General features: G+C 41.4%; 1 protein-coding gene across 3 annotated transcripts in view; it reads right to left on the bottom strand.

Moving 5' to 3' along the window:
* Nucleotides 1-13,111, bottom strand: part of QSER1 (glutamine and serine rich 1) — a 146,988-nt gene that overhangs the window by 11,776 nt on the left and 122,101 nt on the right. For all 3 annotated transcript variants that reach the window (XM_073576333.1, XM_073576334.1, XM_073576335.1), the window contains exons 8-11: nucleotides 6,133-6,347; nucleotides 4,877-5,017; nucleotides 4,451-4,548; nucleotides 3,936-4,088 (exon numbers count right to left, since the gene is read on the bottom strand). In XM_073576333.1, the coding sequence (XP_073432434.1) occupies nucleotides 3,936-4,088; nucleotides 4,451-4,548; nucleotides 4,877-5,017; nucleotides 6,133-6,347 (607 nt within the window). The remainder of the gene's footprint in view (nucleotides 1-3,935; nucleotides 4,089-4,450; nucleotides 4,549-4,876; nucleotides 5,018-6,132; nucleotides 6,348-13,111) is intronic.

Genomic DNA, 13,111 nt, shown 5'->3' with positions numbered 1-13,111 from the left:
TACTTTTGTCTCATCTGACCAGAGAACATTCTTCCAAAACGTTTTAGGCTTTTTCAGGTAAGTTTTGGCAAACTCCAGCCTGGCTTTTTTATGTCTCGGGGTAAGAAGTGAAGTCTTCCTGGGTCTCCTACCATACAGTCCCTTTTCATTCAGATGCCGACGGATAGTACGGGTTGACACCGTTGTACTCTCGGACTGCAGGGCAGCTTGAATTTGTTTGGATGTTAGTGGAGGTTCTTTATCCAACATCCGCACAATCTTGCGTTGAAATCTCTTGTCAATTTTTCTTTTCCGTCCACATCTAGGGAGGTTAGCCACAGTGCCATGGGCTTTAAACTTCTTGATGACACTGCGCACGGTAGACACAGGAACATTCTGGTATTTGGAGATGGACTTGTAGCCTTGAGATTGCTCATGCTTCCTCACAATTTGGTTTCTCAAGTCCTCAGACAGTTCTTTGGTCTTCTTTCTTTTCTCCATGCTCAATGTGGTACACACAAGGACACAGGACAGAGGTTGAGTCAACTTTAATCCATGTCAACTGGCTGCAAGTGTGATTTAGTTATTGCCAACACCTGTTAGGTGCCACAGGTAAGTTACAGGTGCTGTTAATTACATAAATTAGAGAAGCATCACATGATTTTTCGAACAGTGCCAATACTTTTGTCCACCCTCTTTGTTATGTTTGGTGTGGAATTATATCCAATTTGGCTTTAGGACAATTCTTTTTGTGTTTTTTCATTTAAGACAAATTAAATGAAGATAATAATACCAAAGATTTTGTGTTTGCAATCATTTTCAGGAAGAAACTGAGTATTATCTGACAGAATTGCAGGGGTGTCAATACTTTTGGCCATGACTGTACATGAAACGGCAGCACAGGTTGATCGGTTATCTTTGTACAGCTACAGATTACTGGGAAAGTGGAATGGTCAGCGAGTCCAAGACTAAAGAGCGCATGAGTATACTGTTCCCTCCCTTACAAGCAGCAGACTACCCAGTACAGATATGCAAGCACATGTCTCCTTGAGAGCAGTACCACAGTAGCTTGTATACAAGAGGACGACTTCACTGGATTTTTATTTTATAAATCAATAGTACACCTGAAAATAAGCAACGTTGTAATATATCTTATCAGAGAAATATCTTTTCTTCCCAACGACTAATCTTTCATTCTTAAAATTCTCAATTCACAGGTGAAATCTGTTTTCACTGAAGACAGATTGTTACATTATCAAGATAGAGGTAGAGCCACCCCCTACATAGCAGTTACCACTGATGACATATCTCCCATCTCAGTAATGTAACATTCTATCTTCACAATAGATTTTACCCATGAATTGATACAGGAAAGATGTATATCTTTGTACCGTGTTAGCCAGTAGATAGAAAAATATTCAGAATTGAGAGTCCTCAGTGGTTGACACCTTTTAATGGCTAACTGAAAAGATGGTAAGACATTGCAAGCTTCCGAGACTACTCAGGTCTCTTCTAGCCTGAAGAAGAGACCTGAGTAGTCTCGAAAGCTTGCAATGTCTTACCATCTTTTCAGTTAGCCATTAACCCCTTCATGACCCAGCCTATTTTGACCTTAATGACCTGGCCATTTTTTGCAATTCTGACCAATGTCCCTTTATGAGGTAATAACTCAGGAACGCTTCAACGCATCCTAGCGATTCTGAGAATGTTTTTTCGTGACATATTGGGCTTCATGTTAGTGGTAAATTTAGGTCGATAATTTTTGCGTTTATTTGTGAAAAAAATGGAAATTTTGAAAATTTTGCAATTTTCAAATTTTGAATTTTTATTCTGTTAAACCAGAGAGTTATGTGACACAAAATAGTTAATAAATAACATTTCCCACATGTCTACTTTACATTAGCACAGTTTTGGAAACATTTTTTTTCGTTAGGAAGTTATAAGGGTTAAAAGTTGACCAGCGATTTCTCATTTTTACAACAAAATTTACAAAACCATTTTTTTTTAGGGACCACCTCACATTTGAAGTCACTTTGAGGGGTCTATATGGCAGAAAATATCCAAAAGTGACACCATTCTAAAAACTGCACCCCTCAAGCTACTCAAAACTACATTCAAGAAGATTATTAACCCTTCAGGTGCTTCACAGGAGCTAAAGCAACATGGAATGAAAAAATGGACATTTTAATTTTTCCAACCAAAATTTTCTTTTAGCATCAGTTTTTTTCATTTTCACATGGGCAACAGGATAAAATGTATCCTAGTATTTGTTGGGCAATTTCTCCTGAGTACACCGATACCTTATATGTGGTCATAAACCACTGTTTGGGCGCATGGCAGGGCTCAGAAGGTAAGGAGCGCCACAGAAGTTTATAACGCAGAGCTGTGAAAATAAAAAATTATTTTTTTTCCTTAAAAAATGATTTTTAGCCCACTATTTTTTATTTTCACAAGGGTAAAAGGATAAATTGGACCCCAAAAGTTGTTGTCCAGTTTGTCCTGAGTACGCTGGTACCCCATATGTGGGAGGGAACCACTGTTCGGGGACACGTTGGGGCTCGGAATGGAAGTAGTGACGTCTTGAAATGCCGACTTGATGGAATGGTCTGTGGACGTCATGTTATGTTTGCAGAGCCTCTGATGTACCTAAACAGTGGAAACCCCCCACAAGTGACCCCATTTTGGAAACTAGACCCCCCAAGGAACTTATCTAGATGTGTGGTGAGCACGTTGAACCCCCAAGTGCTTCACAGAAGTTTATAACGCAGAACCGTGAAAATAAAAAATCATTTTTTTCCCCAAAAATTATTTTAGCCCCCATTTTTTATTTTCCCAAGGTTAACAAAAGAAATTTTTCCTGAGTACGCTGATACCCCATAAGTGGGGGTACACCACTGTTTGGGCACACGTCGGGGCTCGAAATGGAGGGAGCACCGTTTGACTTTTTGAACGCAAAATTGGCTGGAATAAATGGTGGCTCCATGTCGCGTTTGGAGACCCCGTGATGATTTTATTATTTGTCCCTACCTATGGGGGTGATAAGGGGGCGGTGATTTTTTTTTTTATTTTGATCACTATGAAAGTTTATCATAGTGATCAAAATAAATGAATGAATCTGCAGCGTTGCAGATTCGATTTGGCGCACTGCGCGTGCGCCCATCTTCCAAGATGGCGGCGCCCATGATGCTGGACGGCGGGACACCGGGACGGATAGCGGGAGGTCGGAGGCATAAAGGAGGGAGTGATCGGAGGGTGAGAGGGGGTGATCGGAGGGCGGGGGGCAGATTATGACGGTGGCGGCAGCCGATCGGTGCAGTCAGACGGTGTGGGGGGGTCGGGTCTCGGTCTCCAGCCATGTCCGATGCTATTTCAGCATCAGCCATGGCTGGATTGTAATATTTGGTGAAATATTACAAATCGCTCTGATTGGCAGTTTCACTTTTAACAGCCAATCAGAGCGATCGTAGGCACGTGGGGGCTAAGCCGCGTCCCCAGGTGTTAACTTTGAAGGGTCCTTTGTGTGCAGGTTGGGTGACCTTTCAGTGACCCCGGTCACCCGACCCGCAGGGGGGCAATCAATTCATGATGCCACATAGGCGTCATGGGTCGTATTGTCACGACTTTTCATGACGCCTACGTGGCGTCAAAGGTCGTGAAGGGGTTAAAAGGTATCAACCAATGAGGACTCTCAATTCTGAATATTTTTCTACCCATGAATTGAGAATTAATAATCGGACCTGGAGGAGACATAAGCAGATTTCACTGATAACATATGTTACAAAGTAGCTTATTTTCAGATGTACTAGTCATTTATGAGATAATTAAAATGCTTTAAGTTTAATCCTGGGCAAACGCTTCTCCCATTTCTATAAACGGGATTATATATATATACACATATATAAAAAATAGTGTGACTGGTGGGACCCCAATGATCCTGAGGTATGTTGCTTACATACCTGTGATTGCTTTGAAGCCGTTTTAGTGGGTCGCATCGTTTTCTTGTTGTACCACTTGCCATGTACTTTTATTTTACATACAGCAGCTCCTCCTGATTTTCCTCTTCCATCACGATTAATTGTAGTTATATCTGGATAATTTTCCAAGGCGTTCTAAAAATTCACAAAGACAAACATGTAGTCTGTCAAAATCACAGCACAAAATATTTCAGTACTTTCCAAGCTTCTAAACGACGGCGCCATTGTTTTACTTGTGTACAGAATCACTACTAGGTTTTTGCAGGTCACATCACAGTGTAATAAAGTTTTCAAGGGTTTATATTATACGAAGTGTCACATGACAATCTTCAAGGACTCTTCTTGCGGTCAGTGAAAAAAACATTTTTTGCAACCACTTACACCATACCATAGTCATATAGTTGAATTATTACTTTGAACACATGGTACCAACAGACAAATGTTGCTTCTTGGCCATATCAGACCCTTGCTTCATCACAAACTCTTCATCTCCGTACCTTCAATGGCTGATCCATCTGCAGTTTTGTGAGCAGCCTCCTCCGGTTCTCATTTAACATCCCTTCAATCTTCCTCATATGTGGCAGAAGAACATAGTCTAAGAAAAAAAATACCAGCAACATAAGTTGAAGAGAACCTGAATGTTCAGAGGATAATTTATACACACGGCACATACATAGGCTGGGTATGGTGGCTCAGACCTCCTATGCCTCCACAAGTCACCATATTCTCCACCTTATAGGCATATTGGTCCCCTAGAAGAGGACACTAAATCCACTATACCACAATTTTTAATTTTTTACAAGTCTGATACAGACATGCAATCCTTCAGTAAAAAAAAAATATATATTCTATCTCACAGATCCATAATGTAGGATGTGTAGGTCTCACAAACGCAAATGATAAAAGATAAAATAAAATTTCACCATTATCTTTCTCCAGGTTTTGCAACACATCAGGATCCAATGCAATTCCCACAAGCAGCTCAATATATCCCTTGAATGTCTCTTTCATGGCCCTTGTGTTCAAGAAGCGAGTAACAATTGGCGGTGGAGGGGGCTCAAACTCTGAAAGGAGGACACAAAACATGGACAGATGAAGTAAAACTGTAGGATTACACGGTCACAGCCATCATTGTAAATTGCACAGCTGGAACAGAAGCAAGGACTGACAAAACGGACATTATTGTTCTTCCAGGCAGAGTTAAATGATGGTTCCATGGATCATTTATGTCCATCGTCACCTTTAGATAAGCTGTTCGTCTAATGGGCACAGAATTGTAGCTTCAGTAGTGAACTGTCTACTGAAGCCATTTTTAAGAGATTTTATCTAACAGCAAATTATATCTAAATCTTCAGTATTTTGTAATATGACAGCTATGAGAAATGCCCATAAAACAATAGGAAACGATAGAGTGCTTGGAGCCCTACCAATCAAAAGTAGAGGATCCCAAATTGCATAGTGTGTAAGGAGCCATAGTGTGCGTGCATGCCCATCATGCTATTCACTTACATGAGACTGATGGTACAGATATCACCACCAGTCATAGAAGTGAATGAAGTCGTAGTCTAGCAAGTGTATGAGACGACTTGGCGATTCCAATTTTGCGGTCAGATGACTTATCTCCTGCTCTGCGGATAGCAGATAAATGTATTTTTGGAAGACGCCTGAAGTGAATCTGCAGTGGGACCGATTCGTTACACAACTAACACCTACAGGGGTTGTGCAGGATCAGGAAAAAAAAAAATGCCTGCCTTTTACTTTAATCCTCAGAAATCACGTCTACTATGGGTTGGTATACACAGCTCAGTTCTGCTGATGTGAAAAACAGAGTTGCAATATCAGTTTTTAGAAAAAAAGATTTTCCTGTCTAAATTGTGTATAAGATATATATGATCCATGGATCACTTGAGGTTTGGGTTCAGTTCTGCAACACTTGCTGCTCACAGCACATCAATATCCAATGAATGGATGAGGCATTCTCTGCATATAGGATAGTCCAAGGGTTGATAACCATGTAGCAAAAATCTATAGCAGCTAACTGCTCCTTGATGTTTCCCATTTTGCTACATACAGATAAAAAAAAGGGGCAGAAACAAACTAAAATAACTAATACATTTACACAGGGCGCAGAGATCAAACTATTTTTCAGACAAATGTTTCCGCTTCCCCCTTTCCTTACCTTCCTCATCACTCTGCATGTCTGGTGAGGAGTCTGATTGAGAAGATGAAAACTCCTCTTTCCACTGTTTCCTTTTTTTTGGTGGAGGTTCAGCCTTGGTCTTTGGCTGTTTGACTTTTGGTTTTACAGACACAACTTTTGGAGGGGCATTTTTCTGCGGAGGAGTCTCGGTGGAGGCTTTGTTACTTAGATTGACCTTGGTATGAGTGTTCCTACTATAACAAGAACAAAGCAAATGTCAGACAGCCAGCAGCCGGAGGAACAGCAGCCAGTCACCATCACCTGTTCACAAAAGGGCACGCAACTTTGGTGCCATAAGGGAATGTTCACACAATGTCTCTTGAGCGACTCTGCTCTTATACACTTGAAAGCCTCTTCCTATTCATTTCTTTTGATAAACAACCTGCTATTCTTTGTGTTAAAAAAAAATAAATAAATAATGAGTTATGTTTTAACCACACCAGGTGGTTAAAAGAAGCAAGTGGAGCAGCCTTCAGGCTTTTTCTGCTCTAAAGACGCTCTATACTTATAAAGCAAAAAAGTCAACGGGAAGGCAAAAAAAAATAAAATAGCATGATTTTTTTTTTTTTTTTTTTTTAAAGTGGATTTGAGTTTTTAACCTCCGAAAACCTAAAAAAAAACACTTCACAGCAAATGTTTATGATATTGTTAACAGAATGTTAATATTTTTGGTACTTATTGTAGAATCTGTTTCTCAGTAGTATTCATTGGAGGACACAGAACCATGGGATAGTCTGCTGCCACCTGGGGGCTCACCCTTACTACATTTTAAATGAAAATTGCTCTCCTCCCCAGCAAACTGTACCTCGCTTCCTAGCTTCAGGCTCCATCAGTTTAGAAAGAAAGCAGTAGGAGAGCAAAGAAAAAATATTAAAGCATTTGGACAAATAATTCAATTACACCCCGAGAGAGGAAAACAACATAAATGCACGCCCAAACGGCCAACAAAGGGTGGATTCCGTGTCCCCCAATGAAGATTACCGAAAAAAAGACTTTACAGCAAGTATCAAAAATTTTAATTTCCTTGCCACTTCATTGGAAGACATAGAAAGCCATGGGATGTCCTCAAGCTGTCCCTGGAGTGGGAAAATAATACTCGTTACTGTTAGGCTTCGTCACCTGCAAAAACTTCCCACCAAGACTAGAATCCTGAGCCGGAGAGCATCATAACACTGTTAACCTGCAGATTAACAGTATAACTGCGCAGGTTCACAGCGTTATTCCTGGTGACGGGTTCCCTTTAAGGTTCCACGAATCAAGGTGGTGGGGGGTAATAGGGTGTGCTTCCCCCTGAAGAAACGTCCTGACCTGAGGTTTACAAGTCATATCTGTGTGAAAAAAAAACAAAAAAAAACAGCTTAAGGCTAGTTTCACACTAGCGTTTAAACGACGCGCGCACGGCGCCGCTAAGCCACGCCCCCTGCCGACTCCCTGCCCGCCCCTTCCTGTTATCGCCTCCTCCGAGCGCAGAGGGCTGCATGCGTTATGCGCACCCTATCTTTAGCATAGGGTGCGCAGGCCGTGCGCAACTATGAATATAGCGTGCGCTGCGCATTTTTGAATGTGCGCCGTGCGCGCCAAAATGCAACATGCTGCGTTCGGCGCGCACGGCGCACCTCCAAAAATGCGCAGCGCACGCTATATTCATAGTTGCGCACGGCCTGCGCACCCTATGCTAAAGATAGGGTGCGCATAACGCATGCAGCCCTCTGCGCTCGGAGGAGGCGATAACAGGAAGGGGCAGGCAGGGAGCCGGCAGGGGGCGTGGCTTAGCGGCGCCGTGCGCGCGTCGTTTAAACGCTAGTGTGAAACTAGCCTTAGAGGACACCTCTCCCTTTGAGAGAACCAAGCACCAACCCTGACTCCAACAGAGACTACAAGGAGAGCAGTACTGGCAGAGAAAAGGACATTTTAGAAACTCCAAAAGACTCACACCAGCAAAAGTAGGTCTTCCATGTGCAGTGATAGATGAGCAGTGAGGAGGGCTTCAGTACCCCAATCATGGTTTAGGTGACTGCTTCTGACTAAATCATGACTGCTGCCCTCAAAATCGTGGCTTCAACAACCATGCCAATAAATTGAGCGACTAACATTCTGGTGGTAGAACAGACCCCGAGACACAAGATCTGGACGGTGAGAAAGAGTCCAAGGGACATTCGCCATAAGGTTAATCAAATCCACGTACCAGGCCCTTCAAGGCCAGTCTGGTGAGATGAGGATAACTGGTATCCCTTCTGCTTTGACTTTCTTGAGAAATATGGGCAGAAGAGGTAAAGGGGGAAATGGGTAAGCGAGGGAAGAATGGCAACCAGGGAATTGCTAATTTGTTGGCTGAAACTGCCCGAGGATCCGGAGATGAATTTTGTTATTTTATGGTTTCATCTGGATGCCAAGAGATTTACATCTGGGATGACCTCTGGATGAAGAGCCCATTCACTTTCATATACCTGCTCGCGGCTCAAGAAGCCTGCCATCCAGTTGTCCACTCCGGGTATATGAACTTTGTTTTCAGCCCATTTCAGTATCTCAGCCGCCTCTGACATGGCGGATGGACTCCACATCCTTCCTTGAAGGTTGATTTAGGCCACTGCCGTGGGCATTGTTGGAGTGGATCCTGATGGAGAATCCTAGAAGCAGGTGTTGCCAGTGTAGAAGAGTCAAACAGACAAGTCTGAGCTCCAATACATTGATTGGAAGGAGTCATTCCTGACTTTTCCTGGAATTATGAACCGACAAGTGGCAGAAGATGGGCCGCTCAATCCAATAAGGCTGGTATCCATGCTCAGATCCTGCCACTAGATGAGGCGGAAGGAGCAACCCTGGATTAATAGGGGCGAAGACAACCACCACCTGAGAGACCGGCAACAGCAAAGTAGGAGGAATGGACGGTCTAGAGGCCAACAGTGTGTTCTGTAGGGGCCTTGTATGAAGTTGTGCAAACAGGACTGCCTCGAACATTGCTACCATCTTCCCGAAGACTCTCATGCAAAACTGGATAGAACGTCTCTTTGGCCACTTCAGAATTTGAACAGAAGATTGCAGAGCTGGCCTATTTCCCTCTGAAAGGAAGATTTACGCTTTAACTGTGTGGAATACAAGCCCTAGAAACTGAAGCTTCTGTGTTGGAATTACACACAAACACATGGGCCATGCACACAGCGAACAAGTCTGTATGACAGTGTTCACACCACCAAGACAAAAACACAGAAAAACACAGTAAAACAAACGTATAAAATACTCTGCTGTTAAAAAAGTAACAGTAAATAGCAAGTGCTAGTAAAAAGATAATAAAAGAGGGTATTTGGTTGAAACGTTTTTTTTGCAAAAAAAATGTATACCAAGCCACTCTACCAAACGTCAAGGTAGCCCTTCTCAGAGCAGTCCCTAACTGATGTATTTAAAAACGTGATCATGTGCAGGACTGTGGAGTCGGAGTCGTGGAGTCGGAGTTAGTTTTGGTTGGAGTCGGAGTCGGTAGAAATGTACCGACTCCGACTCCAGCTTTAAAAAAAAATGTATTAATATTTCATAATTGAACTTCCATATGAATTTTATAAATGTTACTCAAATATATATGTTCTATCAAACTATGAACAACAGTGATAAGCAGTTCTGCTGGAGATAGAGACATTTCTTACTTCTTGTGTGTCACTGTTCTCCACTGCCCTTATCTAATCTTATACTTGGTTAACCTCATGCTGCCCCAACCCCCCTACTTACAATGTATGAAACTGAAAGTGAAAATGTGTTGCAAATTCTTAGTAGTAAAGCTCCTCCTCTAGACTAGATCATACTAGGTGTGCGTCTTCCAAGCATCTCACAGCTGCCTGCTACTCAGAAGAGGAAGACTGTAAGAAGTATTATCCTTTCAACAAACTTTGCATCAATTAACTGTGAGTACATGAGGAATAATAACAATATTACTGACCACTATATCAGTTGTACGACCTGGCAATAATTTTGTACAATTGTTTTTAGGAAAAACAATTGTCATTTGGATTGTGAATGCAGAATTAAAAACCTGAGAATGTCAAAAGAAGCATCACATTAAATCAGCTGTATTTGAACATTTCACCATCACTGAAGATAGAAAACATTATGTCTGTCAGTGTATGACAAATGATCCAGACGAAAACAAATGCTGTGAAGCCAAGATGAGTGCATATTCAGGCAAAGATAAAAATGCTCCTACCAGAGCTTCTAGTCTAAAGAGACATTTACAGCGCTTTCATCCAGAAGTACTGAAAGCAGTGGATGAGAAAGACTGCATTCAAACCAATGAACCAGTGCCCAGCAATTCCAGCCAAACAAAGGAGCAGAGAACTTTGCAGCCATCAGTTGCAAGATATTTTGTCAGTGACAAAGTTACTGTGACAATGACAGTAGATACATTTAAAAAACAGATCATAGAGCTTGTTGTAAAGGATAGTGTGCCTATTTCATCATTTTCACGACCAGCTTTTATGTGTCTGAGTGGGGAAATGGCCCGCAAGCTTGGTGTTTCTCTGGAGAGAGAGAGTATTAGAAAATTAGTAATCGAAGAAGCTTTTAAACAAAAGGAAAATATTCAGGATTGAGAGTCCTCAGTAGTTGATACCTTTTAATGGCTAACTGAAAAGATGGTAATACATTGCAAGCTTTCGAGACTACTCAGGTCTCTTCATCAGGCTAGACTAATACAAAATCTGAAGTCACATATTTATGCACAATACAGCCTAGAAAAAATGCAATAGATAAGACAAATACTTACTTAATGATTCAGCGCTTGGTTGAACTGAAAACCTTTCTTGTAGACATGGCTAACCCTCAACTGACGCTAAACAAAAGGAAGAACTTAAAAAAACTCTCAAGGGACGCTTTCTGTTTCTTAAAATGGATGCCTGCACACGTCACAGAGTGAACTATTTTGCCATCAATGTCCGATTTGTTTGTGACAAAAATGAAATAGTTACCAAGACATTGGCAGTAAAAGACACCAAAGCTCATCACACCAGTGAGTTTCTCCAGGTCTTGGTGGAAAAGGTTCTGCAAGACTATGAACTTAAAAAAGAGCAAGTTCTTTCTGTCGTAACTGACAATGCTTCAAATATGATAAGTACTATTAAGCTAATGAATGAGAGTAATGATGGTGACCAGCAGCTAGAAGAACATTCTGGGTCCACAGACACAAATGTTTGAAATAGAGGAAGACAGTATTGTAACTGAGGAGCAAACTGAAGTTGCTTCAGATGAACAGCAACATGATAGTTTAGATGATCTTGTTGAAACGGTGTCAATATGTTCTTTCATTCATCACATGCGCTGTGTTGTGCATACGCTACAGCTGGCTGTAAGAGACAGTCTGCAAGAAGGACATGCTGCTGCACTGATTGGCAAGGTGAGAAAATTGGCTACTGTTGCCAGAACCCCTAAAGTTGACTCAATTTTGAAGAGACGTGCTGGAAAAGGGGCAATTATTGATCAAGCCACACGATGGGGCAGTACTTAATGATTCAGCGCTTGGTTGAACTGAAAACCTTTCTTGTAGACATGGCTAACCCTCAACTGACGCTAAATGAAAGTCAGTGGAATCAGGTGACTGAGCTGGAAAAATTGCTAGAGCACCCATTTACAGTGACTAAAAAATTACAAGCAGAGGACTTAACTCCAGGTATTTTCTTAAAGGAGTGGAAGAACCTGATGTTTCGCCTGTCCCAAAGAGGAGGGTTAATTGCAAGTGGCATTGCTACATCAATGAAACGGAGAGAGGAGCTACTATTACAAAATAACATTCTTTTGGCAGCTGTTTATGTAGACCCAATGCATCGGATTCTTCTAGATGATCAACAGCTAAGTAAAGGAAAAGAAGCTCTGTTTGAAATAGCAGTAAGGATGAAAGGGTTGCAGAACAGTCAGGAAGAACAAGAAGAATTTGGTCGTCCTGCCACATCTTCACCCTCATCATCAACTGATGAAGAATTTAATTTCGAAAAATATTTGGATCACAAAGACCGTGCAAAGCGTTCCCGCATAGAAGAGTCATCCCCATCAAGGAACACAGCCAGTACATTTCAGCAGAATTTTTCATGTGCACTAAAAGAAATTGAGAAATTTGACCGTTCATCAAAAATAACAGTGCAACAAGCAATTCCTCTGTATCCTGACATTGTCAGAGATGTTGCCCGAGTGGTTACTGCTTTGCCACCAACACAAGTTAGTGTAGAGAGGTTGTTCTCTGCTCTCAAAATAATTAGATCAGATTTGAGGGCATCCATGAAGGAGGATCTGACAGAGGCAATACTTTTTCTGAGGACAAATTTATAGATTTCTTCTTATTAACTGCATAAAAGTGTTTATTGCATATTTACTTACAGTTTAGAAAAGTTTGTAAAAGTTATTTGCTATATTCTAATTCTATTCTAATAAATGTAGTTTTTGCTCTAAGTGGTCTGATTACTTATATGATGGTGAGAAACTGAATAAGCACGATGTTTAATATTTTACAACAGTAAATTTGTTGTTATGAATTGGCCATTTATGAAGGAGTCGGAGCCGGAGTCGGAGTCGCAACTGTGGCTTACCGACTCCACAGCCCTGATCATGTGTATAGTACCTGTATGAGCAGGATTCAGGCTGGTAATGTCCGATGTGGACACGCTATGGAAGACGGCTTTTGTGTGCATGGCCCATAAGGGAGGGGTGGAAACCTCCCCATCTTGCAAAAACAAGAAACTAATTAGACACAAACACATGGGCTATACACATGATCAGGTTTTGAAATACATCAGTTAGGGACTGCTCTGATATGGGTTACCTTGACGTTTGGTAGAGTGGCTTAGTATACATTTATTGCAAAAAACTTAACCAAATATCTTGCTTTGTTATGTTTTTACTAGTACTTGCTGTTTACTGTTACTTTTTTTTTTTATTACAAAAGAGTATTTTTATACGTTTGTTTTTCTGTGTTTCAATGTTGGAA

Source organism: Dendrobates tinctorius, unplaced genomic scaffold, assembly GCF_039654945.1.
Source record: "Dendrobates tinctorius isolate UK_male_01 unplaced genomic scaffold, ASM3965494v1 ptg000048l, whole genome shotgun sequence".
Classification (NCBI taxonomy): domain Eukaryota; kingdom Metazoa; phylum Chordata; class Amphibia; order Anura; family Dendrobatidae; genus Dendrobates; species Dendrobates tinctorius.
This window is presented reverse-complemented; position numbering and strand designations above follow the sequence as displayed.